The sequence below is a fragment of the Colletotrichum phormii genome, assembly GCF_030913505.1.
Source record: "Colletotrichum phormii strain CBS 102054 chromosome Unknown BDP81scaffold_34, whole genome shotgun sequence".
NCBI classification, from domain to species: domain Eukaryota; kingdom Fungi; phylum Ascomycota; class Sordariomycetes; order Glomerellales; family Glomerellaceae; genus Colletotrichum; species Colletotrichum phormii.
Genome location: NW_026851476.1, coordinates 174,315 through 201,214, shown reverse-complemented (window position 1 = coordinate 201,214; position 26,900 = coordinate 174,315). Strand labels below are relative to the sequence as shown.

The 26,900-nt window shown below is 53.4% G+C and overlaps 10 protein-coding genes across 10 annotated transcripts; 7 read left to right on the top strand and 3 right to left on the bottom strand.

The window, feature by feature from the left end:
• The first annotated feature begins 1,370 nt into the window (after positions 1-1,370).
• On the top strand, positions 1,371-2,410 carry BDP81DRAFT_144875 (uncharacterized protein). The gene is made up of 2 exons (XM_060581875.1): positions 1,371-1,761; positions 1,810-2,410. The coding sequence occupies exons 1-2, from the start codon at positions 1,496-1,498 to the stop codon at positions 2,312-2,314; spliced, it is 771 nt and encodes a 256-aa protein (XP_060438613.1). The 5' UTR covers positions 1,371-1,495; the 3' UTR covers positions 2,315-2,410.
• A 2,178-nt stretch (positions 2,411-4,588) lies between these two features.
• On the bottom strand, positions 4,589-5,373 carry BDP81DRAFT_144891 (uncharacterized protein). Its single transcript, XM_060581876.1, has one exon. It carries the CDS (start codon positions 5,185-5,187, stop codon positions 4,717-4,719), a length of 471 nt encoding a protein of 156 aa, XP_060438612.1. The 5' UTR covers positions 5,188-5,373; the 3' UTR covers positions 4,589-4,716.
• A 1,259-nt stretch (positions 5,374-6,632) lies between these two features.
• Positions 6,633-8,584, top strand: BDP81DRAFT_441029 (uncharacterized protein). The gene is made up of 3 exons (XM_060591567.1): positions 6,633-7,517; positions 7,594-8,128; positions 8,209-8,584. The coding sequence occupies exons 1-3, from the start codon at positions 7,119-7,121 to the stop codon at positions 8,574-8,576; spliced, it is 1,302 nt and encodes a 433-aa protein (XP_060438611.1). The 5' UTR covers positions 6,633-7,118; the 3' UTR covers positions 8,577-8,584.
• Positions 8,585-11,329: 2,745 nt separating this feature from the next.
• BDP81DRAFT_360518 (cell wall glycosyl hydrolase YteR) lies at positions 11,330-12,248 on the top strand. The gene is made up of 2 exons (XM_060586398.1): positions 11,330-11,958; positions 12,018-12,248. Exons 1-2 carry the CDS (start codon positions 11,341-11,343, stop codon positions 12,105-12,107), a joined length of 708 nt encoding a protein of 235 aa, XP_060438610.1. The 5' UTR covers positions 11,330-11,340; the 3' UTR covers positions 12,108-12,248.
• A 40-nt stretch (positions 12,249-12,288) lies between these two features.
• On the bottom strand, positions 12,289-14,247 carry BDP81DRAFT_465910 (MFS multidrug transporter; the record flags this gene model as incomplete). Its single annotated transcript, XM_060594340.1, has 6 exons — positions 12,289-13,092; positions 13,213-13,475; positions 13,552-13,670; positions 13,734-13,796; positions 13,933-13,977; positions 14,168-14,247. The coding sequence occupies 6 exons, from the start codon at positions 14,245-14,247 to the stop codon at positions 12,289-12,291; spliced, it is 1,374 nt and encodes a 457-aa protein (XP_060438609.1).
• A 752-nt stretch (positions 14,248-14,999) lies between these two features.
• On the top strand, positions 15,000-15,471 carry BDP81DRAFT_144786 (uncharacterized protein). The gene has a single exon (XM_060581874.1). The coding sequence runs from the start codon at positions 15,103-15,105 to the stop codon at positions 15,379-15,381; it is 279 nt and encodes a 92-aa protein (XP_060438608.1). The 5' UTR covers positions 15,000-15,102; the 3' UTR covers positions 15,382-15,471.
• A 3,313-nt stretch (positions 15,472-18,784) lies between these two features.
• On the top strand, positions 18,785-20,799 carry BDP81DRAFT_144733 (aminotransferase class-V). Its single transcript, XM_060581873.1, has 2 exons — positions 18,785-19,000; positions 19,215-20,799. The coding sequence occupies exon 2, from the start codon at positions 19,216-19,218 to the stop codon at positions 20,704-20,706; it is 1,491 nt and encodes a 496-aa protein (XP_060438607.1). The 5' UTR covers positions 18,785-19,000; position 19,215; the 3' UTR covers positions 20,707-20,799.
• Positions 20,800-21,850: 1,051 nt separating this feature from the next.
• Positions 21,851-24,302, top strand: BDP81DRAFT_441020 (cytochrome P450). Its single transcript, XM_060591566.1, has 4 exons — positions 21,851-22,162; positions 22,218-22,515; positions 22,599-22,712; positions 22,797-24,302. The coding sequence occupies exons 1-4, from the start codon at positions 21,953-21,955 to the stop codon at positions 23,816-23,818; spliced, it is 1,644 nt and encodes a 547-aa protein (XP_060438606.1). The 5' UTR covers positions 21,851-21,952; the 3' UTR covers positions 23,819-24,302.
• Positions 24,303-24,704: 402 nt separating this feature from the next.
• Positions 24,705-25,832, top strand: BDP81DRAFT_455170 (NAD dependent epimerase/dehydratase; the record flags this gene model as incomplete). The annotated part of the gene is made up of 1 exon (XM_060593037.1): positions 24,705-25,832. One exon carries the CDS (start codon positions 24,705-24,707, stop codon positions 25,830-25,832), a length of 1,128 nt encoding a protein of 375 aa, XP_060438605.1.
• A 196-nt stretch (positions 25,833-26,028) lies between these two features.
• Positions 26,029-26,862, bottom strand: BDP81DRAFT_333760 (citrinin biosynthesis oxidoreductase CtnB; the record flags this gene model as incomplete). Its single annotated transcript, XM_060585697.1, has 1 exon — positions 26,029-26,862. One exon carries the CDS (start codon positions 26,860-26,862, stop codon positions 26,029-26,031), a length of 834 nt encoding a protein of 277 aa, XP_060438604.1.
• Positions 26,863-26,900: the final 38 nt, after the last annotated feature.

Below are 26,900 nucleotides of genomic sequence, written 5' to 3'. Positions count from 1 at the left end.
ATAGAAATACTCCGTACGTACCTATCATTCTGGCATTGAGACAAGCACGGAAAGTCCGATGGGGTGACTTGGGATGTTCTCATTGTCGCGACCCAAACTAGAGGCACAAAACATGTTTCATTTCATTCAATGACATGACGTCCCCATGCGACCCCGTCGGAGCCAACCCGCTGCTGCCCGCTGCCCGCAAGAGCAAGTCCCGTCGCGTGTTTGCCTTCAATAGATCCAAGACCAAAAATCATTAGACAAAGACCAGACCGGAAGAAGAGGATTGCGATCGCTGCGACTGGGGTTCCCATCGAGTCAAGCGGAGGCTCAACGACTCGATTGTCTCTCTTTTTGGATGCAATTGTCACTTAACTTCTATGCAAAGCATTCCATCACAGAGCAGGGTATGTCCCATCCCGTCTCAAACCGGTTCGAGCAGAAAGCGACACCCGAACGCCTGAGGAACTCCCGTCGTCAATCAACTCAATCCGCCCAACCTTTATGCCACATTGCCGCAAGCCTCCATGTCTTGGACCCTGGACCCTATTTAAACATCAGCTGCGTCGAAAAGAAAACAACAACATGAGCACAGACAAATACCGAGAGACATATGATGGCGGACAGAGACAACTCGCATGGCCTCATATCCTTATGCCACTCTTCCTATCTTACCTTATTATCGAGTACCTAGCCATGATTAAAGTAGCAGTAGTAAGCAAGTCCATGTACAGTAACATGTGACTGCTGCAGCCCACAACGCCCGTTCGTTGTCCTGGGCAGCAGCTACTGCTTCATCTCATCACGCTTAGCCGCTAATCAACGCCGAGAAAACAAACTTGCAGTAGCTGACGGGTTTTCCAGGGACCGGCCGAGCGTTTGTTGTGGACTTGTGGACTTGTGGCCGCCCGTTGATTCGGTCGTGGCTTGCAATGCAATGCCTTTTCATTGTCTCTTGCCCCATTTGGGAAGATGCCAGTCCACGACTCGAGGTTAGTGGTGCAGGAACGTACAAAGTCGCGGAAGTATCTCTCTGCTTCCTCAAAACTATCAAACAGGTGGATCCGCTCAATTATCAAAAAAGCTTGTGGTTGGTCATGTCCGTGCCATCCTCTGGTCCGAGCGTCGACTGGTGGCTGCACTAGACCTGAAAACGTCTGGGCCTCAGCTTCTTGTGACGGTACGTACCGCATCTGAAGCCCCCGGGGCCCCTCCTTCCCGCGACCGACTTCTCGCACGGCAGCTCTTTCCTCTTGGGAATTCTGGCTTCGACCTTGTCGGCTCTCCTGCCTCAGGCCACAGGTTGGTTCCTGCATTTCATGCCGTCTGCGAACTGCAGGTGCCTGCCCTGGCCGTCACCAGATGAACACCACGCATCTCTCAAGGTTCCTTATGTAATTAATCAAGTGCCTCATGCATCGTGAATGAGATTTCCCTCTTCTCTCGACAAACTTTCAACTTCAGCCTCTTTGTCTTTATCAAACTGGACTGCCATCGCCCCGTCGTTCTCATGCCCCCACGCCTTGGCCCCCAAATCTCATTTCGCACGCGCCAGCGCAAAGTGTTTGCGTCTCCATTGACCACTCATCTTGAGACACCGACATCTTCGAGAGTTCCATCCATAAATCCTACCCAACGACTGACCGTCGTGTCACGCTCGGGCCTCTTGAATACACAAGCACACAAGTTGCGATTGATTGCACTCCTGAGGCGTACGGAGTACAATCTGTTTGTGCCGTGTCGAGACTCAATTATCTCTTTTGCTATGAAGAAGGAGTATATTCCCCGTCTCATTCTCCAGCATTACTGATGCCCAAATTATAGGTGCCGTCTTTCTTTCTCCGGACACTTTGCTCCTCGACGGTGCCGCATCGTCTTCAAATCCGTATCAACTCCTTATTCGACGGATATGCTCACCAAGTCCACGCGTTCCGTAGTAATCGATACTAGACTTCATATCAACGTCCGCACGAGATCCAGATGCGTTCAAAGCGCAGATATCCCGGTGACTTACGATACTGTCGCGCTATTGATGAGACGGACAATAGCCACGATGTCTGCCGCCGATAGCCCCCGGAGGTGGCTGAAAAGCTGGAGCGTTCAGATCTCCCGCCCGGAGCGCCGAAATGAGACAGATGCCGGACCCACTCTACCATCACCGATCGGGAGCAAGACCAGACCGTCTACTCCGTTCTCGACGATGCTATCCATCATCTTTGGCGGCTCTCGGACACTGTTCTCCCAACTAAGACGTGCTGGCCTCGTCTACAGGGAGGCTGAACCAACAAACACCATCCTTATTAGGATGGGCCCTTTTCTATCAGCATGAGATCATGAGACGGCATTTCCGATCACCCGGTGAACCCAAGTGCGGTTGACATCAGTTGATGCCTCTGGGGTCACGCCGCTCTCGGCTCGAGCCGAACACGTGGCGCTGACGATACCGGGAACTCGAGTCTTGACATGATGGTCCCGAGGCAATCTTCTTCAGCGGATCGACGCGGGGGTGCTGCACTATCGAATGCTCCATCGGTTCGAACTCGCCCAGGAACGGCATGGCAAAGCTGCCTCCAAGCATCGGTTTTCAAAAGTCTCAAGGGTTTCCTTGCAGTGCTGTCGCAAGCCATATAGTGTCTTGGCCGCGCGTTCAGTCACCCACTGGTTTGCTCAACTCTTTTCATCCACTTTCTTGCAGCTGGTGGGTTTGTTCCCTTGCGCATTGTGAAGTCATTGACTACGACATCCAGTTGAAAGGGCAAAGGGTTGGCGAGCAGAATACGTGTTCAAACTGAGTACCCCTCTGACTCCCAAATGATCTAACTGGAGACCGTTTCAAGTACCCGCCGGTGCAACAACTTCGGAGCTGTCTCGCAGCCTGGGTCGATCATCTTGGGCTGAGATCTGTATTTCTTCACGACTTGCCAAGGGCAGGGATCCGGTTGTGTACATCAAGCCAGACATTATCCGGGCAGTCTGCACCGCTGCGATGCTGACCAATTCAAGGTCTATATCGACAAGTCCGGAACAACATGAGGTGGCACCGATCATCTTCTCCAGAGTCCACGCGATGGTCTTGAGATGGTCTCGTCAACGTGCATGCCAACTACAACGTCAGACTGCAGCTATAAGGATTACTTCCGGTGAGCAGTTGTTGACGCGAGACTTCCAGCTTCCAGACTGCGTTTCCTCTAGCTCTGAACGTGCTGAGATTTACATGAGCTCCGTCACGACCTTCAAACTTACTCTCAAGAGGTATTGACGATGCTAACGACTCTCTATGGCTCGGCCAGCCAAAGGCCACTGCCACTGAAACCAAAAGTTGTTTTGACCGTTATTCTAGGTTCACTACTCCAGGCTGCAGTGCCCACACTCGCCAGTGGACCGTTGTCTTCTTGAGCACCAAACTTGCACAATGGATTCGGGGAGCTCGCAACGGTCTGGAAGTTTGGCATGTCGACCGACGAGTCGACGATGGAGATTCCCCTGGCCAACGATGATAGGCCATCGTGCGAGAGGGAGGGTCTTCTCCCGTGGTCCAAAGAGTCCGCATCGATTACGTCGCATGCGCCTCCTTCGATACCCATGGCGTGTGAGGGACTGCTAGATCAGCAAAGCGAAAACATCAAGATTCCTTTTGAGCAAAGTCCTCGGTACAGGGATAAAGAAGAGGCAGCCTAACTATGGACATTCGCCTGCAAGCCGTTTGTCCTTGCGAGATTCGCCAACTTCTTCAGAGCGATGATGAAGTACCAATTGGCTATCATGCCATGGGTTATGAGACCTTCCATTGACGTCGATACTTACACCTATCACTGCATGCTCGACCTGCCTCGCTGTTGTTACTTAGCGGCACGTGTCAAATACCAGGAGTTCGATCGTTTCGATTGTTCGCCGCTAGCAGTATTGTTTACTGGTGTGAAGCGGCGCTGGATCAACTGCAGCATGTTCAGTCCCTCCTTGTTGCTTCAGCGCAAGTTCACCAGTGGAGTGCCAGACAAGTCGTTCCGGATGTCGAACTGCCGCTCTCCTTTTAGGTGATACATGTCCTGAGTCCTCGGCCGGGCGGAGTCGGCATGGAAATTTTTCGATGCAACTCGGCGCCGAGGTACGGAGATTTTAGTTGCCGACGCCGGGCCAATGTATGTTGAGGGTTGAATAATCCGGAGGGGGCGGAACGGAGCGGGCGAGCTTCCCGATCTCCTAGAATTCCTGAATAGGAATAGCTACATGGGAAGTGCCCACAAGAGCCGGCCGGGATTGGATATTTCACCGACGGATCAACAGCTCACACGTCAAACGCAAAGCTGGCTTGCTGGCCCTTCAGTATCCGCCCAGCGGATGTCGCGAACTATGGCCTTCGGTAGCATCCGGAGGCGATCTGCAGGGCTGAACGAGTATCCGTACGGGATAGAAGAAATACGCGGGATGGCCGGGTTCATCGCATAAACGCGGAAATGACAAGGCATCGTTGACATGCCTAGCCCGGACTAGGTGAGGTTGCCGAACGACCTTGGCTGATGTTTGCACTGAGACTTGGGGTAAGTTGAATAACGTTTCGCTCTGGGAAGCTGAACAGCATCGTTGGCGTCGACTGCTCAGATATCACGGAAAACCCCCGGCTGGAGATATTTGCCTTAGTCCAAAGAAGCTTTGCTAGGCGACAAAGTCAGCGAGGCAGTACGACCTTATCAACCATCACAAAGCTTTTGTCTCTTTCCCTTGTCAGTCTCGCTAGGAGATCGCTGAGCAAAGGATGGCCCGACCACGGGGTCGGCGATGGCGGATTTGGATGATGTATGCCAAGACATTTTGTCGAGCTCGCATTGAAGGGCGGGTGCGCCGGCCCCTCCCATCATCAATGAAGCCACCCTCCTGCAGAAGCATGCCACCGACCATTGAAATTGAAGTCGGGTTGTCGAGAATTTTAATCTTTGATCTAGGGCACACTGAGTATGGCGGCGGCATCTCTTGGACGCCGACACCCCGTTGTAAGCGTGGGAAGCGTGGGGGAAAGACGATTGGGATTCGGCCAACAGTTTTCTGTCTTACCCATCCACCGCCTTTGTGTACAGCTGTATTCGTACATCTGTGATCTGCCTGCCAGCCAGCTAAGCTCGACCGACGGTGGTGGATGGTAACGTATTCCTTATCTAAGGTGCGGAGACGGACGAAAAGACATACGCAACCTGCAAATTCAGTCATGGACCATGGTGGAGGTCGCGTGTCTGTCAAACGAGACCGGTAACGAACGCCTCCCAAGAATAGGAAAACCCAACAAGCCCCTGAAGGGGGAGGGGGGTGTTATCAGCCATGGGAGCGGAGCGGAATTCCAGCGGCGGCAAGCAGCAGAAGAGCCAATTTCCATGACAAGGGATCTCTAGTCGACAAATTTTGCGATTTTTACGCTGGGTTTTTGTCTTTCTTTTCCCGCCGTTGGACACGAGGGAGGAAAATGCTTGCAGGCGGTGGGCTGTGAACGGACCCGGTCTCCAGAAATCCATGAGGACAAGACGGTTCTGTCGGATGTCGCGGATGCAGGCCAATCCACCATGTTGCCCGGTCCCCTGTCTGATTGGTCGGCTGTCAGCTTACGGTGTCGTGTGCCTCGTCGCATGCCTCCGTCATCTTCGATCCCTCCCCGACGCCCACCTTCTCTCTAGCGGACGCGCGCCTGATTGATAACAGAGCCGCGTCTCCTAAGCGGACGTCGGAGCATTTGTTCCCCCTGACGGGAGTTGAGGGCGAAGCAACGGCATGAAGCCGCAGCGAACTCAGAGAAAGAAGCTGGAGGGCACGGAGGAGGAAACAAAGGAGAAGGGAACGGACCTGGGCTTCGAGGCATGACGGAACAATTGAAGCGCAGGAAGAAAGAGACTTTGTTTCGCGGTTGGACGTTGCTTGACAGAACAAACTACCTACGTCAGGTAGCCAAGCTCAGAGCATGCAGAGCTAAGAGCAATTAACCGCACCGCAACGGTGAGCTGCCAACAACTTGGAGGGAGCACGCGACATTTCGTCTGTTGTCTTCTCTCACTCCAACCATGCAGGAGCTCTCTTACCTCACAAAGGGCGAAAGACGAAGATGTAACCCTTGGCGCTCGCGGCACTTGGCGGGCGATTCGTCCACGTCAGGGATCCCAGCCAGCCCGCCCCAACAGTCCACAACCCGCTATTGGCTACAGATCGGAATTCCGTGTCATGGACAGGGTCACGGGCAGCAGAGCCTTTTCCCACCATCCACTTTCCACTTGGGGCCTTTGCGAGAGGGGACCAGGGTAGGCTCGATTTCGACATGCGGTGCGCGGCTTGAGCTTGAGTTCCTCACTTTCCTCCTCCCCAGCACCTCGGAGCCATGCGGAGCCCGCTGATGTGGACTGTGGCGGGTGGTGGGAGTGCGAACTTTGCGAGGTGGACGAGCCACCGAGCGAGCCTGCGAGGAGCATGCGCATGTGCTGGATTCGTTACCTTACCTTTACGCAAGTGCAAAGGCCACCAACCCGGTAACTCTGTATACGTTCGGTCAAGGTCCAGCTTGGTGGGTTGTGCCGAGCCTGGGCTTTCTGCTGAAAGTGTGCCGAAAGTCCATGTTCTATTACGGTATTATTAACAGATCCATCTGATCCATGCTGCGTGATGAACGTCGCTACCTCGAGCTCCCCCGTTTGTTGTTGATTACCTTTTGACCTTCCCGCTCGACAAGTCACCTTCTTCTCAATCTTGACTACCTACTACTCCTCTGATCAGTATCCATACACTACTCTCACCTTGATCTCCATCAGGAAATCCCCGGTAGCTCAGGAGACATTCAAACTCGCCCCCTTTGACACGGACAATCTTAAACTCACATCCCCGACCTTCCGGTCGCTCTCTCATTGGACCTTGGCCCAGCACACACCGGTGGACTGAGTCTGTCAGATCCATCCCACCCGCACGCATCCAGCCTTCGGGACCTGTGGCCCTTTCCGAACGTCCCGCGCCCTCAAATACCACACGGCAGCAGTCACACTGGAGTAGCCAAGTTCTGCAGTCTCCTCATACCTCTCTCTCACTAATCGCCGTCTCCATCGTCGGCTGTTTATTCCGTCATCAGTCAGTCACACAAGGGAAGAAGAGAAAGAAAGAAAGAATAAAATATGGGTATCGGTGCCGTGGCAGAGCCCTTGGTGGTCATCACCCTCTTGTTTGGAGGAACGTGGTTCAACCGCAACATTGGCGACACCAACGTCTACGACAACCTAGGATGGAAGGGAGCCGGCCTCGACGATGCCGAGCACAAGCGATCTGACGAGCGCCGTTCCGGCAACTCGACCCCGGACTCTGAAGAGTCTCTCCTCCAAGGCGCCTGGAGCTCATCATCAACGTTGACGCCGCAAGAAGAACCGCCGCGACGCTCTCGCAGGATCAAGTTCTTTGGATACCAGCGCATCGTCTCGTCACCAAACACCAGAGTATATAAGGACAGACTCCTCAGCAGAGTCCTCCGCAAGTTCCCCTTCTTGGTTGAGGCATGGTACTGGGCTCTGATTTACTGGGTAAGTGTCAAACTTCTGTAGCTGTATTTCCAGCAGTTATTGCCAGGCCCTTGTCTCTAACACGGTCGAAATGTAGGTATACCAAGTCGGCCGCGCCTTCACGGCGCTCACCCTCAACGAGGGAACCGTCGATGTGGCGCGCAAGCATGCGCTCCAGCTCATTCACCTGGAGCAGCGCCTCCACGTCTTCATCGAGGTGCCGGTCCAGCAGTACTTTTTGCAGCTGCCCACCGTGATGCACTGGATCAACCGCATCTACTCCTTCATCCACATCCCGGGCACCATCCTCTTCCTCGTCATCCTGTACTTCATCACCACCACCCGCAAGCGCCGCGCCGTCTCCGCGAAGCTCGGCGGCACCGAGAACATCCGCTGGAACTCTGCCGGTCCCGCCCTGTACGAGGCCCGCCGCCGCACCATGGCCACCTGCAACCTGCTCGCCTTTGTCGTTTTCACCCTCTGGCCCTGCATGCCTCCTCGTCTCCTGAGCGATCCCAACTACAACGGCCCCGATGCCGGCGAGTCCAAGAGCTTTGGCTTCGTGGATACCGTGCACAGCTCTACCGGCGAGAGCAGTGTGTGGACGACGAACAAGTTTTGCAACCAGTATGGTGAGTTTTTAGCCCCTTCAAATCATCACATTCCGCACCCCCTACGATGCTACGGTTACTGACGAGCGAAAACAAAACAGCTGCGATGCCATCCCTGCACTTCGGCTACTCCCTCCTCATCGGCCTCACCGTCGCCACCCTGCCCCTCCCCTCGATCCGCTCGCGCCCTTGGAAGCGCTTCGCCATCGTCGCCGTCGGCATGGCCTACCCGGCCTTGATCCTGACCGCCATCGTCGCGACCGCCAACCACTTTGTCCTCGACGCCGTCGCGGGCGCCATCGTCTGCGGTCTGGCCTGGAACTGCAACGGCGTCCTGCTCAACCTGCTCGTTGTCGAGGATTACTTCCTCCGCATGCTGCGCATCCACAAGCCGGTCAACTGGACCGATCCCGAAGCGACTGTTGATACCAACGAGTGGAAGCCCAGCACGGTTCTTGATGAGATGTAAAAAAAAAAAAAAAAAAAAAAAAAAAAACGCCTATGAAACGATAAAAATTTTTAATGCCCTCTGTTTCTCTGGTTGCAAACGGCGCATTTATGCTTTTGTTGGTGGGGGGGGGAAGGGATGGATTAGAAACTCTATGGTAATCGCCCATGGCTTTGGATTACATTCTTCATGCGTTATTATTGCATTGAGAGGAAGAAAAAGAGATTTCTTGTCGTCGCGGGAGGCATTATGTGCGATTAGGTGCAAGTCTCGCATGATGTGGCGAGCATTTTGGGTTCAAAGTGGCGGAGTTCCGTGGGCTCTTTTTTTTATTTTCTGTTAACACACGACAATGCCAACCGTCCTTGTTGAGACGACGTGGATTCTTGTCAGCTTGGGATGGATGAGATTAAAGCTATGGTTTGAGATACGAACATAAGGGCAAGCATATAAGCTCATATAATGGCATTTTTCGAAGAAATATGATACCAGTTGTTCACATTTGATCATTATGATTCGGTTATCCCCATATCCATGTGAAGATATCCTGTCGGCTTTGTTTGTGGAGAGGCTTATTGTGCTGTAGATTGCCGAGGTCTTTGCCGCCTTGCCAAGCCGGCAATGGACATGCATTTTAGACGTTTGTTTGCGTTTGCTCGGGCTCTTAGGAATCTCCAATGTGTCTGTCGCTTTGACAGGCTGGTTCGCACGGATACGACAACCGAGCGAACGTTTTAAGACGCTTTTGGTTTCCGGGGGCGGTAAGAACCTTATTTTACACATTTCGATGTCATGCCGGTTGTGTTTAAACTTGTGGCTGGGTTCAAAGTTTCAGTAATTCGTGTGGGTGGTTGTGGTGTGTCTTGTCTTCCCGTTTGGACTTCAGATGATGTTCTCCGTTAAACATCCCCCCAACGAAGCTGGTGAGGGAGGCAACCCCCTGCCCTTGGAAAGCGAGGCAAGAGAGAGGAAGTTGGTTGTAGAAATAAGCCGGTAGTAATAGTAAGTAACCGAGAAAGCCTAGATCCAAAAAAGCTCGGACTGTGAAGCGGTCGGTGGATTTGGATCGACTCTGGGGGGGGGGGAGTAGAGAGGTCTGGGTGTTGAAATAAGATTCTGGAGGGCATGCAAGGTCAGCATTTTGCAGTTTCTGCGTCAGTGTGTCCCAGAGGAAAGGAAGCGACAAGGCAATTATGACAGCGGAAAACGACGTTCGATTGGGCGTTCCGTTCCTCCCCAACCGTGCCAGCCTAGCTTTGGCGTTTTCTGGGCGGGAAAGTTGGGCGGCCCTCCCCTTGAGATGAGCACATGGCGGTGCCGAAGATCCGAGTGTGCGGCGATGGGCGGGGCGGGTCGGGACGGGGGACCCCACTACCGCCCCGGAGCGTTCATGTGGACCGAGAGGGTGTTGGATGGGGCCCACCTTGGATGCCGCTGGCCGCGGGGGCCGTTCCCGCCGAGAGGAATCACGGTGTTTACTTACCCCGCCGCGTCTCCCTTTTCTTCCTTGTTTCTGTTTTTTTCCCGGCTCGGGGGATTGTTCAGCCTGCGGCCGTTAGCTCCGTTTTGCTAGACGACCTCCCCGGGCCCGTGATCGGGTTCGGATTCTATAACATGATGCCGGTTCCCCCCTTAATCAAACGGCCTTGACCGTTGGTGACATTCGGAGGCTTGGCGAGCGAGCCGATGCTGGCATTTCGAGGACAGATGCCCCGAAAATTCTTACTGACCGGGGCAAGACGCGATCAACAAGAAACCTGACGGTGCTAGGCCTTGTCTCCCCACGCTTCCCGACCGGGCAAACTGGGGGAACGTCAATGGGGGGGACCATCATTGCTCAAAGCAGCCCGTTGCAACGTCGTTATATTTTTCCGCCTTGGCGGTGCATGATGCAGTGCATCATCGAGCCCCCCTCCTCTTTTCCCTCCCCGCCAATTCTACCAACATGTTTTCTGAAATTCCTCCATTGAGAGGTGTTCCTGAGTTTTTCGGAGGGTCTTTCTTATCCAACTGGAGAGCTCAATTGAAGGTTGTCGAGGCGCAGTTTCTTGCATGTGCCATGCGCTGCGGATGTCTATCGGCGCACCGGAGATTGGGTGAGGACTGGAGTCGTCATGAAGTTCTCCAGAATTTGTCCATGGCGCGGTTGTACGTTGCGGGCTGTGGTCAAGGATGCTCGATGGTACGGTGTTGCGAAGAGGTATATAGACAGGCAAGTCCGTAGCAGTCAATCAACACATCTGGGTCCCCCACCCAGTGCTCATCCCGTATATTGGAGACTCACCCTTAGACCTCCGGGCTTCGTTTCTACTCTCTTCATTCTTCCCATCCTCCGGCACCCACGATGCGCACCTCAGTCTCCCTCCTCGCTCTCGCGGGCACCTTTGCCCTAGCCCAGACCCCATCCCGCCCGTACTCAACCTGGCTCGCCTCCTCCTTCGTCGCCCGCAAAGCCCCCATCGACGCAGGCTACGGCCCAGCCGTCCTCTACGAAGGCATCGCCCGCGCCGCCGCCGCCGCCTCCAACGCAACCCTCCTCCGCGCCGCCGAGACCGCCGTCTCCTCCCTCGTCTCGGACGCGGGCGTCTTAGAAGGCTGGGACCCGGAGTGGTACTCCCTCGACGACATCCGCATCGGCAACAACCTGCTCTGGTTCTACCAGCGCAACACCACCGCGGGGGCCAAGTACAAGATCGCGGCGGACGGGCTGCGGCAGCAGCTGAACCGGTGGCCGCGGACGCCTAGCGGCGGGTTCTGGCACCGCGCGCCGATATACGAGGACCAGATGTGGCTGGATGGGATTTACATGGCCGACTCGTTTTACGCGACGTATGTCTCGCTGTTTGAGAAGGGGAATACGACGGCGTGGGGGGAGATTGCGCTGCAGTTTGACCTTATTGAGGAGCATACCCGGAACCACACGACCCACTTGCTCGTGCACGGGTACGACGAGGCAAAGGACGCCGTCTGGGCAGACCCTGTGACGGGGGCGAGCCCGTTGGTGTGGAACCGTGCTGTCGGGTGGTACTTTATGGCGCTTGTTGATACTCTGCAGGTGTATCCCAAGAACCTGCCGGGTTATGCGAGGTTGCTGAAGTACTTTGTCACCTTGGCGGATGGGCTGGCTAGGAGCCAGGATACGTCGGGAGGTTGGTGGCTCATCATGAATGAGGGATACCAGACGCGCAAGGGAAACTACCTCGAGTCGAGCGCTGCAGCTATGTTTGCCTACGGTCTGCTGCGCGGTGTTCGGGATGGGTTCCTCGAGGCCAAGTACAAGGACGTCGGACTCAAGGCGTACAACGCGTTGACGAGGGACTTTATTCGGGATGATAAGAATGGACTTATCAGCTTCTCGGGGACGGTGCAAGTTGGCAGTTTGAACTCGAACGCGAGTTTCGAGGTGAGTTGTCACTCTCCGAGATGCCTTGAGAGAGTTGTTTTGCTAATGGGAGTTTCTAGTACTACACCAGCATCCCGATTGTCGAGAATGACCACCGTGGCAGCGGGTCCTTCATGTTTGCCGCGATTGAAGCTGAGCTGGCGAAGTAGATGCGGAAGTTCGGCACTAAGAGATTATCTATTCATAGATCCACGCCTTAGAACAGAAATAAAGCTTCCGCATTTGACGTTGCAGCTCAAATCTAGCTTCGTGTCAAGACTTGTACTTGGTATCATCCAAGATCTGACCCCCCTATAAAAAAAAGCCTTGGGCAGCGGAAGGCCACCTTGACTATGTAACGGTGTCCAAGGGGCTTCTCTCTCTGAGCTTCTGCCCATACCGATACAGCAGGAGTGGGATTGGAACCATAGCCAAACTCACAAAACCAAGCACCGAATTGCACCATCCTAGGCCAAGGTTCTGGTAAAGAGTAGGCCCAACCAGAGGAAGAAACCCACCGATAAGACAGCGAGCCGACGTAACGCAAGCATATGAAGAGGACGCATAAGGCCCAGAGGCGTCAATCAAATAAGCCGAAGAAGATGCGTTGATCCCGACTTGGGCAAAGCCAAACGGCGCCAAACTGATCAAAGGAATGATCCAATGCGTCCTCGCGTACGTCGACCAGCCATACCAGAAAAACGTGACGGGGATGAACAGGACCGGAATGAAGGCGGTTACCAGTCTCATTTCCGGCTGATACAGACCACCATTCTTCTTTGCGAGTCGTACGGCAATGAGGTCTGATGTTTTGGCGAAGAGGAGGAGACCGACTAGACTCCCGAAACCGAGGCCCAGGTAGGCCAGTCTGGCCGTCTCGAGGGACCAGCCATAGACTTCTTGAAAGAATGAGGATGTGGACGTGAGGAGGATGTACAGAAGAGCCGAGATGAAACCCGTCATAATGCAAAATACAGGCACGAGGGGTGAGCGGAACAACATCTTCCAGGGGCGGTGGAGTGCTTGTCCCAGTGTCTGAGGATTCTTCTTGGACGAAGTCCCAAGCTGGTTGTCATGAAAGCTAAGCAAATCCTTCCTCCCCATCTCTTTTCCTAACCTCAACGTCTTCTGACGTAAAATGACATGCGCATTCGTCTCTGGCGCGAACAGGTTAATGAGGACCGTCACGAGGGCAGAGGCAATGAGGAGTGTTCAAAAGATCCAGCGCCAGCCTGCGCGTTGGGTAATGATGCCTCCGAACAAGGGCCCGAGTACGGGTCCGAAAAGAGACCCAGTCGTGATGATGGCGTTTGGGATGCCGCGCTCATGGACGTCGTAGAGGTCTGCTAGCATCCCTCCCGCGACTGAGAAGCAGGCTGATGCTCCGAAGCCTGAGATTGTGCGGAACGCGAGGAGACATCCGATGTTGGGTGACAGAGCGCTGCCGACGTGGGTGAGGGTGTAGAAGATGTTGGCGTAGTAGAATACTGGACGTCGACCGTAGAATTCACTTAGTGGTGAAAGAAGAAGAGGTCCAACTTTGAGAGATTGATGAGCATATGTACAAGAGGTAATTGTGTGTGTGGGTTGCGAAAGTAATGAAGGCGCTTTGACTCACGAGGTAGCCAAAGACGTATATAGTTGTGACCATGGAAGATACTGTGGATGAATCATTGTGAAACTCAGAGTCAATGCTCGAAGCAGCCGGTGCGATGATTGAGGATGTTAAGAAACTATCAAAATCACGGTGTCAGCTATTGGCTTGCATGTTCCTCCAACTAAGTGAACTCCCGAACCTGAGTACTATCATGAAGCTTAATAAGGCTAGAATGGTCGATTTTCTTAATGCTGGGAAGTTTCTACATCATGTTAGCATTAATTAACACAGATTTCGAATACTTTTGTGTCGCAAAAACGACGCCGTTAATTACGGGCAGCAATTAACGGCATATGTACCCTACGACATTTTGCAAGTCGTTGATATGCAGTTCTCACCTCGGATTCTGGGTGTCGTGCTGGTCGTCCCATGCTACGACTCCCCTGTCGAGGTCAGACACAGGATCGACTCGGCAAGATGGTTGGGCGAATTGACATCAACAACACCCATTGTATAGACTGGATGTGAATTAAGCCTAGATAGATGGTACGAGAGGCTCTAGGATAGATTCCTTCCTAATTTCTAAGATCCCTCTGAAATACCTTACTTTATTCCCACTTAGACTAGGCTCACCCGATCGGCCGATCGGTCGAAATGGTGCACGCGGGGAAACCTCGGGAGGCGGGCGGCCGGGCCTCGAATACTATCATCATTGTTCCAGTCAGTATGAGTCTAGCTCGTAATTCAATTTCCCCAGTTCAACTGACCGACGACAACTCACTTCTCGCAACTCTCGGAGCTATCCGCAATGAGCGACCAAAGACGGCTAGGACTCCGAGACCGTCCTTCCTGCAAGCCCTGCCGGGATCGCAAAGTCCGCTGCAACCGGAGGCTCCCTTGCTCGCAGTGCACCCGTTTAGAGCTCTCGTGTGTTTTCGAGGCCAGAACGAGGAGAGCACCTGTCAACGCCCGATCAATCAAATCCTCTTCACCTGCCGACTCGAACGAAGCGCCTTCTTGTGAAAGCACTGCAGATCGTCAAGCTACTGGCGGATCATCTTCCCATCTTCCAACAGGGCAGACGATACAGCCGACGAACCAAGACGTTCTTGATAGACTTGCCCGAGTTGAAGGGCTATTGTCCCATCTTGTTTCCACTCTTCGTAATGGAGCCCCAGTGAGAGAGTCGGGTGAGCAGAGTCAACATGCGACGGACCCCGTGCCGGTCCCACTGATCCTGCCATCACAAGAAGTACTCGTCGGAGATGGAGAGAGAGGAAACTTTGTCGATGATTCAGTTTTTGTTGGACTATTCCTTGGGGTAATCTTTGGAGAAACTTCTAGCCTGAGAACCACATACTGAAATTTCTTAGGACCCGCCTCGACAGCGGCCCATCGCCGGCACCAAGACAAGAGATCCTGTGACCAACGCAACGACTCACCATATATCTCCCCATTATGGCATAGCAGCCACTGACGTCTTTGGATCAGATCCGGAGATCATCTCAATAGCTCCTCACGCTCTTACCAGGCTATGGATCATCTACCTACAAAATGTTGATCCTTTGATGAAGATACTCCACGTACCCACGATTCAACCAGTCATGCTCGGCGTGGCAGCCAAACCTCAAGGAGCGGACAACATGACACTGGCTGTTCTTTACGCTACTGCCTTTGCGGCAACAACCAGTATGTCCAGCACCGAGGTCGCAACGCAGCTAGGTGTAGAGAGGTTGGTTCTTCTTCGCCACTTCATGCGGGAGATAGACGGCGCATTCACGAGAGCTCAATTTTTACTCTATCCTAATGTCCAGGGGTTGAAAGCTCTGGCAATATACTTGGTATGACAATGTTGTTCTACCGTCAATACTCTGTGACAAAGCTGATCACACAGATAGACGGCGCTGAGGACCTTCGACACTGGTCGAACCATCTGGACACTCACCGGCCTCGCCATCAGAATAGCAGAATCCCTCGGCGTGCACGAAGACGGCTCCCGTCTCGGCCTGGGTCCCTTTGAGACGGAAATGCGGTGTCGTCTCTGGTGGCATCTCACCGCCCTAGACGCCACAGCGCCCGAAAGCCACGGGTTCAATAACACAATGGCCGATCGCGGCAAAATCTTCCGCTTACCGCTGAATGTGAAAGATACCGAACTATGGCCCCAGATGGAGAAGGCTCCTACCGGAAGAGACGAATGGACCGAGACGACCTTCTCCATCATGAACCTGGACCTCTGCCGCAACCTACGCCATGCAGTCTCCGCTGTTGGCGCGGCGGACGAGCAGACGAGGGAGGCCAAGATCCAGCAGACGGAGTCGTCCATGGCCCACCGCTGGCTCCGATTCGCACCTAAGAATAACGACGTATGCCGCGCCGCGGAGTCCCTACTTCGGATATCTGTAGCAAAAGCGCGATTCATCTTGATGCTTCAGGCTTGGCTCTCGGCACCGATGGAACAAGAGTGCAGGTATCGGTATCTGCCTCATTCTCTATTTACCACTGCTATTGAACTGCTCGAGCAAGGGTATCTGCTACAGTCGGGGAAATTGTTCCCTGGCTTCGCCTGGTTCTACCAGCAGCATCCGCAGTTGTACGCCCTGTTCCTCACGCTCCGCACGCTCATCGATTCGCCTGAGCGAGGGGAGGCGGAACGCGCTTGGCTTGCTGTGGATAACTACATTACCTGTCTCGCCGACTTTGAAGAAGCGAATGAGCGAAGGGGAAAGAAGAGCTGCGTGTGGGCTGCCATGGGTCCGTTGCGAGATCGGGCGAGGGAGTCGTTTCGACAGCTCAAGAATGTGGAGGAAAAGTCAACATCGGCAGCAGCAGCATCTCCAAAGATGTCGTCTGGGGAGAACTACGGCGTGGGACCATCACAACCGTGGAACGCAATTGCGCTTGAGCCATTGGCCTTTGACAATATCCTTACGTGGCATGATTTCTCGGATCTATTTAATGTCATTTGAGGTGAAAGAATGCACAATCTAGCATGCTCAGTGCACCGACAAAGGATGTTTCTAGAGTCGTATGTGGTCAAAAGTAAATGTATTTGGAACCAAAGTTTCTCCTCCTTCAATTGTCTTTGCTGAGCGGATGCTCCAGGTCGCCAAGAAACACTAGAAGTAGATAGGGCGAGTCTCCACTACCTTGTCAGAAGGCAATGCCCAATCTATCTTCAGCACGTGGATTCATCTTAGTCTAGACCACCAATACCCCGCCATTATACTGACCGTTGTGAATGACGCTCAACGCGTGTATCCTGTCTCAGGCTTTAGCGCCGTAAGCCCTATGTTCTCGCACCTTAGCATAGGCGAGTTTTTGAATCCAGTCCTGCGGCTGAAGAGAGTCCTGATCAACGGACCCAACGCTACTCGCGCATATTTCGCAGCTTTGTGGAGCTAAAAAAGATGTGGATCGTGGCGGCGATGTCTTCAGGATTCGTTTCCTCTTTCTAAAACAACCTTGATTATCTCTTACGACGAAGTCTGATAAGAGCCAGTCCAAGGTTTGATGAGGGATCGTAGGATTCTACCAGTTTGCACGCGGATTCAGATTTCGCAACGTCTCATTGCCAAGCTATATAGTGTCTTTTTTCAGATCTCAATGATTCATGACGCTGCACGAATAATCATCAACATCACTAGAAATATTGTTGATTTGATGAATAAACAGTTGCCTGGTGTCTCCTTCTCGCAACGCTTCCCAAAGTAGTTAGGAGGAAGCATAGTATGTAAGCTGCGCCTTGGTAGTACCTTGCCACCAATCAATCCAAATACGTTGGGCTAAGCGGCTTTCTTCCCCTGGTCTCCTCTCGATTAACATGCATATGGTAATGAGACAATTCACACCCAATCATTTGCCTGTGTCAAGCGAACTTGCACTGGTGCCCATGTACCTCCCTCTCAGCTGGCCACATGGACGCTGCACGTGTTCGTTAGTCGTCTTACACACCATCTTTCGTACTTCCAAGTAAAGAGAGCCGTAAATCCTACTTGTGGAGAAAACGTGGTGGATCGATAAAAGTACGGTGGGGATCAACTTTTTGAGTCCGGACTCCGAGAAACAGTTGGCAATGATGTAGGCAAACATACAGGGTCACGGTGACAGGCAAACAAACATGTTGTTCGTTTTTATGGAACAATGAATTAGTTCCTTGCACTTGTTCTGCAGGCTGATGTTGGTGTAAAAGAAGGCCCAATCACTCATTGGGTACCAACACGCTATTGAGTGCATCGGTCTTTCGCCTACATATGGCTCTTAAAGCGAGCCACATGCCCAGACTCTTGGAGTTTAGGTGCGAATGCGAGTCTCCAACGGCATGAAATACCGGCCGTAAGGTCACCGCGGCCGCACGTTCCAGCAGCATTCACATGAACATGTGGCATGTTCGGACAGGGAACAACGATAACAAGTTTACCAACGGACAAATGGGATGTCTCCGCCATGTTGGAGCGGCGCCAACGACGATCATGGGCCGCGTATGCAGGTCGGGACGGACAGCATGATCGTGACCAGGTCTGGCTCATCTTGGTCTCGATCGAGCACAAATGTGATAGGCCGAAACGTACGAAGTGCCACTTGAACCACTTTGCGTTGTGTTCAAGACCATCGAAAGTCCGAGGTTCAGGCACCCGTCGTAACATGAATCTTATTACCGGTCTCGAACCTACCACCTCTTGAGCTCTTTCTACAGTCATCACTATTCTTTACACAAGTTCTTCCCACACGGAGATACCGGGCTGGTGTACACCCAGAAACCAGTTGGTCCCAGGATGGCAGGCCGGCAGGCCGTCAGCAATGGGTAACCCAGAATGTGACATCTCACTCTCAACGACCCAATTTTGTCAGAAATTCCACGTTTGGCGCCACTGCATTCCCCAATACGCAGGCACCGGGTCTCGCAAAGTCGAAGGGGGGGAACACATTGTGTCACCCATTCAGCCGTTCTGCACTCTTTCGCACGTAATAAGTGGGCGGTATGGGGACTCGAAGAAATGTAGCCGTCCGCGTGGCCTGAACCTGCAGACATTCATGTAGGACAAATGCAAGGTTCTGTCCAACGAAACAGTGTAGAAGGAAAGAGACGGTGTATATATCCCTAAGCACAGTCCACCTTTGTACGCACTGCGTATCCGTACTTGCTTGTTGCTTTGATATTACCAATCATTACCGCCAGAGAGGCAACGAAACAATGGGAGTCCCGTCAAAGTGCTGCCGCTCTCCTCCCGACATGGAACTCGACGACGGTCTTAGCCGCTTGGGCTGGCCGAACCCCCGGGTCCACGGCCGATGCAACCCTGTCTGATATCTGGTACCCTGGAAGGAGTACTAGTGGAGAAGGTTCTCAGCAGGATAAGGATGCATACCAAAGAGATGGTTGTCCAACATAGTTCGGACGATCGGATTCGGATATGGGTTTATCTGGAAGGTGCTGCCACTCTTTTTCTCCTTCCTTCTCGTGAAGTAAGTAAGGGTCTGCTTAAAGTATATACAGAAATATTTGCTCCGACTACACCCCATACCTGCAGTATTCACAAACATCTTCAGCCAGACCAGCCCTACTTTTTCCTCCTACCATTTCCTCTTTCTCTCTTGTACCATACTCATCCGGCCTAATCGAGACTGGACTTCACCCCAACACAAACATTCCGATAATCGGATTATTGGAGGTGGACAGGATGGAAAATATTCTCGACAGCCACCCCGAGTATGTATCGACTTCGCGATTAGATGATCTGCGCGCCACCGAGTATGGCTACCTCGACGAGCAAGACCACGTCTACCTCGACTTCACAGGCGCAGGACTTGCCGCGAGATCGCAAATTCGAGCCCACGAGACCCGACTCCAGCAAACCCTCTGCGGCAACCCGCATTCCATCAACCCGACAAGTCAATCCGCCACTCATCTGGTCGAGCAGGCAAGAGCCCGCGTCCTCTCGTACCTCAATGCCTCTCCGGATGAGTACACGGCGATATTCACCCCAAACGCAACAGGCGCCGCGAGACTCGTTGCAGAATCATATCCCTTCAAGAGACGAACCAGACTAGTCCTCACATCCGACAACCACAACTCCATCAACGGTCTCCGAGAATTCGCACGCCGAAAAAACACACGAACCACTTACGTTCCAGTCCGCGCTCCGGGGCTGAGGATAGACCCGTCTGACCTCATGTCAGCACTAAAACCTCGCAGAGGTGGCTTATTCGGCTCAGCTGCAAAACTAGCTCCCCCACGCAGCAACAACGACGACCAAAAATCCAAACAGAGAGGTCTATTTGCATACCCTGCCCAAAGCAACTTCAGCGGCGTCCGTCATCCGTTGTCGTGGATCAGCGTTGCGCAGAAGCAGGGGTATGACGTGCTCCTCGATGCGGCGGCCTACCTGCCGACCTCCAGGCTCGATCTATCCGCATCATCCGGCGTTCAACCGGAATTCGTCATTGCGAGCTGGTACAAGCTGTTTGGGTATCCGACCGGCGTCGGCTGTTTGATTGTTCGACGCGATGCGCTGGCAAGGCTCGCAACCTCGAGGCCTTGGTTTTCGGGTGGAACCATCACAGCGGTATCAGTGGGGATTCCGTGGCATGTCATGGCGCCGGACGAGGCTGCCTTCGAAGATGGGACCGTCAACTTCTTGTCGATACCAGATGTTGCTGTTGGGCTGGATTGGCTGGAGGGCATCGGCATGCCGTTAATCGATACTAGGGTCAGGTGTCTTACCGGCTGGTGCCTCGATCGTTTACGGAATCTCGAACACAGTGACGGGTCGCCCATGGTCAGGTTCTACGGGCCGACGGATATGAAGTTGAGGGGTGGAACGATCTGCTTCAACTTCCTGGACATAGGTGGAAGGGTCGTTGACGAAAGACTGGTTGCCAGAGAGGCCTCTGTCGAAAACATATCACTGCGAACGGGCTGTTTCTGTAACCCTGGTGCTGGCGAAGCTGCCTTTGGTCTGGACAAAAGGGCTTTGTTATCGCTTACTACCATCCGGGGCGACTCTCTTGACTACCATATCAGGCTTTCAGCACCTGTAGGTGCAGTGCGGATCTCGTTTGGGTTCATGACGACCGCAAAGGACGTGGATCGATTGCTGGAATTTGTCAAAAGGAGATACACAGATAGGCTGACGACTGCTAATGGTCTTCCGCCATATGAACATTGCTGAACATAACTCCTACCCAAATTAAACATATTTTGTTCAATGACAAATTCACCCACTGACATACAATTGATCACTTAACAAGATGCATGTAGTCAAACATGGCCCCGGCATATGATTCAGCCCCCAAGTTCGGGCCCTCCCGCCCTGCGTGAAAAGGCAGATCTGATGGCTTTCAAGACAAGGTCATCTCAAGAGCTTTGCCACGCATGGGGGCGGACGCCTACCTTACTCTCTGAAAGCTGTGCCGCAAAATGGAGCGTTGAAGGCCAAGGCCAACGTGGGTAACTCAATCCTCGTTGAATGATGCAAGCTAGATGAGCCTTCCTTATCGACCTGTAGCTATTAAGAGCCTTATGAGTGGCTGACCAATAAATGTATTGATTTAAGATATGAGTGATGCATTTTCTTATCACTAGCACCTTGATTACCATCATCCTCATTGCGGGGGTTTTGAGGGATTACACAATGATGGATGTGGGCATGAAAGGTAAAAGATAACACTAGAGATCACAAGGTTCACAACAGTTCTGAGACCAAATTCAAGACAAGCTGAACAGCAGATCATCTTGTCATCCACTTACTTTGTTTCACTGAGGGTAAAGGCTGTAAAATAACTGCTCTCCTGGGAAAAAACAAACAGCCACATCGTGAGCTGCTTGCTGACAGACTGCTGCAGCTTCATTGGCCCCCACACTCTCGCTGCTGAATCAATTGAGCAGTCCCGCTGAAGAATAAATCCCGCGAATCAAGCATATTCCCATTTCGTACACGGTGGAGTAGTCGAGCAGGGATGTTGCGTGAGCGGGCGTCCCAACCACGCCATCACGGCGCAACTCCACGTCCACAACTCTCGATGATGCTCAGTAATCTCCAGCAGGATTGAGAGACAACTGATCCAAGGGAAGAGATGTTTCAAAACCGAGAGAACTCATTGGCAAGGCATGTTTGTGGCTACTGCAGCCACGAGGTGGCATCAAGTAGCATGGCAAACATTGTGGGGGAAATCGCTCTCTGTTGGGTGCCATTGTGGTGTAACTGTATGTTGGAACCAACATAGCCACCGAGGCAGTTGCGGTAAACGGACAGGGTATCTCCCTCTGTACGACCCACAGTCCACGGAGAATATCTCTGCGTTTTTTCTCTCTCTGATCTTATCTTTGTCGCGATTTCGCACATAAAATATCCAACTATCCTACCCCGCATCACTGATCGACCCAAGCCGACAACCACCAGCCATACATCCAGAGTCATGATGAAGTCTTTGAAGCTAACTTGGCACCATGAGCTACTAGCTTTAGGCGTTCTATCGTTGCTAACGACCCTACGCGACTCCTCTTTGCAGACTGCCGCCCGTTATCTGATCATTCTGCTCGTGGCGCGGCACATTCTCAGGCCACTGTACTACGTCTTGCTTTACCCGTACTTTTTCTCCCCCCTCAGACATCTCCCAGGACCAAAGGCAAGGAAAATCACCCAATTCACAGAGACGGATCATTCCCTAACATACGCAATAGGACCACCACTTCTTGCTCGGCGAGCTCATAAACCAGGCCAGGTCAGGAAACCCCATCGAACCTTATCTCTCATGGACGCGCCAATTCCCAGATGAGCCGCTCATCAAGTTCACCGGCTTCGGCAACCAGGACTGCCTCCTCATCAACAATCTCGACGTCTTCAAAGTGGTCTTTCAAACAAAGAGCTACTCTTTTGTCAAGGCGCAGGCAAACACTCGCATCATTATACAGGTCACGGGGGTAGGAGTAGCGTTTGCTGAGGGAGAGTCGCACAAGGCCCAGAGAAAGTTGTTGTCGCGTAGGCTCTTCCCATGCATTTCATGCAGCAGGATCCCTCATAATGTTCATAAATACTGATGAATGGTCAATACATCCTTGTAGCCTCATTCTCTCTCGCCAAAATCAAAAAGGCGATCCCAGTCTTTAGGAGCAAGGGGGACCAGCTCGCCCAACTCTTCGATGATGAGATCAAGTCTCAACAGGGTATCGTAGACAGTAAGTCGGCCTCAATTAACCCGATCTAACAGTGTCAATCTCGCCTCAACAAACCGTTGCTGATCTCATGGTCTATGCGTGTAGTGTCTCAAGCCTTCGGTCGCGTCACGATTGACATCATAGCATGGTGGACTCTCGGCGTCGACCTCAACGCAACCCTAACACACTCCTTCTTCCACCAAGCCTACCACCGCATGTTCGACCCGACCCTCTTTGGCGGCGTTCTCATGGTCATGAACGCATATCTCCCGGGAGTTCGCTCGCTCCCCTTTGAAGAGAACAAGATCTACAATGCCTGCAACAAAGGCGTCCGCACGCGGATGCGAGAATTCATCCGCGAACGCTTCGCCGAGATCGACGAGGTCGGCGGTGCCGAAAAGGCCCACGAAAAGCCCGACCTCCTGACGCACATGATTCTCGAGTCGAGATCCATCGGCAAACCCTGGTCCGAAGACGAAATCCTCGAAAATTGCCTCAACATGATAGTCGCAGGCCACGAGACCTCCGCCACGACGCTGACCTGGGGAACGCACATCTTTACGCTCTACCCGCACATCCAAGCCCGGGCCAGGGCCGAAGTCCTAGCCCTCCTCAGGAAAACTCCGAACCCGGACTACCTCGACCTCGAGCAAGGCCTCCCCTTCATCGACAACCTCACCCGCGAAATCCTCCGCTTCTACGCCCCCGGCGTCTGCGCTGCCCGCGAACCGCTCGAGGACATCACCCTCGCGGGCACTTTTGTTCCTAAGGGCACGCCCGTCTACATGTTCCCCGCCGTCATCACCAGGAACAAACGCATATGGGGCGACGACGCGGACGTGTTTGATCCGGACCGATGGGACCGTCTCACGGGGGAGGCGGCGAGCAGCCCCCTCGCATTCGCGACGTTCTTGGCTGGCCCGAGGCAGTGCATCGGAAAGGGATTCGCGCTGATTGAGATCAAGGTGCTCTTCATGGAGATTTTGAGCAATTTCAAGTTTGAGGCCGCGGTGGATCCCAAAGATATCGAGCTTGTTAATCCTAGTCCTGTTCTAAGGCCCAAGGGGGGGTTGAAGATGAAGGTTCGTCGGTTGGAGGCGAGTGATTTGGAGGATGCGGCCTTGTGATGAATCCCCACCGTCTCCCGTAGGTGTGTGTTTATGGCCCTTTTTCTTGTTTCAGTGCGAATTTCTCTGGTAGATTGTTGATTTGAGATACTGGTAGTCATAAATAGCCTTCATTTGAGTCCCGATGCGAGTGGCTGACAAGATGATCTGCCACCCACCTTGTCCCGAGTTATTACTGATTTCCATCCTATCATCAAGTTCATCATCCAAGGGAAAATGAACTAGGCTGAACTAGAAGTAATAACAGTAATACATTGAAGAATAATCATGAGGGGATAAGAATGAAAAGAAAATCATAGTGGGGAAGCAGGTTATTTACTTTGCGCCGGCATTATGACTATCTTGTCATCCACATGCCAAGCCACGTTTTCCATCAGCTCAAAGACTTCCCGTCTCGTCAACGAAGACTTGAGGTGGAATCCATTGCACACTGATGTTAAATGAATCACAAAAGAGAGATTGAACTACTTCTGCTCTAGCGTCATTATATTGCAGCCGATGGGTGTTGATCTGGTTGCTGCGCTTCGAAAATAACGTCAAAACAACCTTGAGTTAGTCAACAACTGACTTGATACCGTTACACATGCAACGTCTATTGCGAACGTTCAGAAAGGATTGACATATCAACTACCAGTTGTTGCAGGAACCATTTGATCGAAGATTAGTCTCGGACGGCCGAATCAAAAACAATCCCCAACAGCTAGTGCGCCCTTCGCTTGGCGTAGTTGCAAGAAGGGACCAATGACTCACCCCCACTACGACTAACACCGAGACTCTAAATACCTTTATCCACCACATCAACAAAACCTCACCCGCCCACCTCGATATCATCAGCTCATAACCCGGCAAGCTAGATCCAACTTCAGTCCCTCATCACCCTTCAAAGATGGCCTCGCCCTACACCGTCCTCGTAACAGGCTCTGCCGGCCACCTCGGCGCAGCCCTGATGCTCTCCCTCCCGTCCCTCGGCTACGTCCCCCACGGCATCGACATCCTCCCCTCCCCGACAACAACAACAGTCGGCTCCATCACAGACCGCGCCCTCATCGCCTCCCTCCTCGCCAATAACCCTTCCATAACACACATCGTGCACGCGGCAACCCTCCACAAACCCCACGTCGACTCCCACCCGAAATCAGCCTTCATCGACACAAACATCACCGGCACCCTCATCCTCCTGGAAGAAGCCGCCGCCTGCCTCGGCAAAACGACAACCCCCCAGTCTCAGTCACAGTCCCAGTCACGCATCAAATCCTTCCTCTTCATCTCAACAACCTCAACCTTCGGCCGCGCCCTCGCCCCAGCAAAAGGCCACCCCGCCGCCTGGATCACCGAATCCGTCACGCCCCTCCCTAAAAACATTTACGGCGTGACAAAATGCGCCGCAGAAGACCTCTGCAGCTTAGTTCACCGCCAAACATCCCTCCCGGTCCTCGTCCTCCGCACATCCCGCTTCTTCCCGGAACCAGACGACGACGAGGACCGCCGCGCCGCCATGCCCGACGACGCAAACTTAAAAGTGTGCGAGCTGGCCTACCGCAGGGTCGACATCGCCGACGTCGTCTCAGCCGTCGTGTGCGGGATGGAGAGGGCGGAGGGAATTGGGTTCGGGAAGTATATTATTTCTGCGCCGCCGCCTTTTGCTGCTGCTGCTGCTGCTGCTGCTGCTACTACTACTTCTGCTACCACAGACGACGACGATGAGGCCGCCGCTGCAGCCCGCTCGATGCTTGTACGCCGCTTGGACGCGGACGCGGGCGCCGTCCTCGCGGAGGTCGTGCCCGGGTGCGCGGCCGTGTTTGAGAAGCTCGGATGGAGGTTCCTCGACAGGCTGGATCGGGTGTACGATTCCTCCAAGGCCGTCAGGGAGCTCGGATGGAGGCCTCAGTGGACGATGGAAAAAGTTGTTGAGAGGCTTGCGAGGGGGGAAGATTGGAGGAGTGAGCTGACGTACGAGGTTGGCAAGAAGGGGTACCACGCCGTGTCGACGGGCGTGTATACTTCGCGTGACTGAATGCCGAACGCATGATGGCTGGGTCATGATAAAGTAAGGAGGCAAGATGTGGTTGAAGACGGAAAAATTACAGGTTCTGGTATTGAAAGGTCTATGTATGCTTTCATGAAAATATCCAACGAAAATGTGGAAGAAAAAAAAAAGTAGATGGGTACTCGAACAATCTCGCCAACATGCTATGCAGCGCACGCAAAGTCTATACCATAATCTCCTCCGTCACGATCCCCAGATCTCTCCCGAGATCGAGGATCTGTGTCGCAACCGCCTCCACGTCCCACGTCTTGATGGGTACGCGATGAGCTCCATCCCACTCGACCAGCCGCGTCGTCCCCGGCTGGCAGTACTGCTTCAACAGCACCCGGTGATGGTCCAATCCAGCATCCTTCATGCCGTGGACGTGAATAGTCGGCAGCTTCAAGACATGATCTGTCCCAGAGCCCGTCGGCCAGTCGTGGAACTCGACGCTCGCCTCGGCTGCATCGCCAACACCCTGCGGCACCTCTAACCTGTCGTCAAGCACAATCAACGGTGCCCTGCCCGCGAGCAGCACGCCAAACTTCCAGTCTGCAGAGCCGCCCGCCGATGTGATGCGCTTGCCGTACTTCTTCTTCAGCTGTTGTTGTGTGTACATCAAGCTGGCACTGATTTTGGCACCCTGGCTGAATCCCAGTAATCCCACCCACTCCCCCGTCGCGCCGATAGCGTCGTCGTCGTCCATTGCCATACGCAGCTGGAAGTGGATCTCGGCGGACGCCGTCTCGGCGTCTACGGCCTGGTGCTCGGGAAGCCAACGCAGCCAGCGGCGGAAGGGGCCATAGTCGCCGTAGACGGAGACGATGTCGTGGTGCGGGGCGCACATGAAAGGTCCGTCGACGAAGACAAGACGGAAGCTGTTCTTGAGGCGGGAGATGAGGGCGCGGCACTGGACCTTAAAGACGGAGGCGTTGACGCCGCCGCCGTGGAGGCAGAGGATACGCGGGAGGTGAAGGGTGGGGTCAGGACCCGGCGGCGGCGATGTTGCGCTTGGCATTGTGTATGTATGTGTATGTAAGGGCCGCTTGTTTGGCG

Excerpts from the sequence above, each read along its gene's own strand:
- BDP81DRAFT_144875 (XM_060581875.1), top strand. The coding sequence starts at position 1,496 with ATGCCCCCACGCCTTGGCCCCCAAATCTCATTTCGCACGCGCCAGCGC. Across the intron at positions 1,762-1,809 it reads TCTTTTGCTATGAAGAAGGA|GTGCCGTCTTTCTTTCTCCG; the intron begins GTATATTCCCCG and ends CCCAAATTATAG.
- BDP81DRAFT_144891 (XM_060581876.1), bottom strand. The coding sequence starts at position 5,187 with ATGACTGAATTTGCAGGTTGCGTATGTCTTTTCGTCCGTCTCCGCACC.
- BDP81DRAFT_441029 (XM_060591567.1), top strand. The coding sequence starts at position 7,119 with ATGGGTATCGGTGCCGTGGCAGAGCCCTTGGTGGTCATCACCCTCTTG. Across the intron at positions 7,518-7,593 it reads ACTGGGCTCTGATTTACTGG|GTATACCAAGTCGGCCGCGC; the intron begins GTAAGTGTCAAA and ends GTCGAAATGTAG. Across the intron at positions 8,129-8,208 it reads CAAGTTTTGCAACCAGTATG|CTGCGATGCCATCCCTGCAC; the intron begins GTGAGTTTTTAG and ends AAAACAAAACAG.
- BDP81DRAFT_360518 (XM_060586398.1), top strand. The coding sequence starts at position 11,341 with ATGTGGCTGGATGGGATTTACATGGCCGACTCGTTTTACGCGACGTAT. Across the intron at positions 11,959-12,017 it reads ACTCGAACGCGAGTTTCGAG|TACTACACCAGCATCCCGAT; the intron begins GTGAGTTGTCAC and ends GGGAGTTTCTAG.
- BDP81DRAFT_144786 (XM_060581874.1), top strand. The coding sequence starts at position 15,103 with ATGAAGATACTCCACGTACCCACGATTCAACCAGTCATGCTCGGCGTG.
- BDP81DRAFT_144733 (XM_060581873.1), top strand. The coding sequence starts at position 19,216 with ATGGAAAATATTCTCGACAGCCACCCCGAGTATGTATCGACTTCGCGA.
- BDP81DRAFT_441020 (XM_060591566.1), top strand. The coding sequence starts at position 21,953 with ATGATGAAGTCTTTGAAGCTAACTTGGCACCATGAGCTACTAGCTTTA. Across the intron at positions 22,516-22,598 it reads CCAGAGAAAGTTGTTGTCGC|CCTCATTCTCTCTCGCCAAA; the intron begins GTAGGCTCTTCC and ends ACATCCTTGTAG. Across the intron at positions 22,713-22,796 it reads TCAACAGGGTATCGTAGACA|TGTCTCAAGCCTTCGGTCGC; the intron begins GTAAGTCGGCCT and ends CTATGCGTGTAG.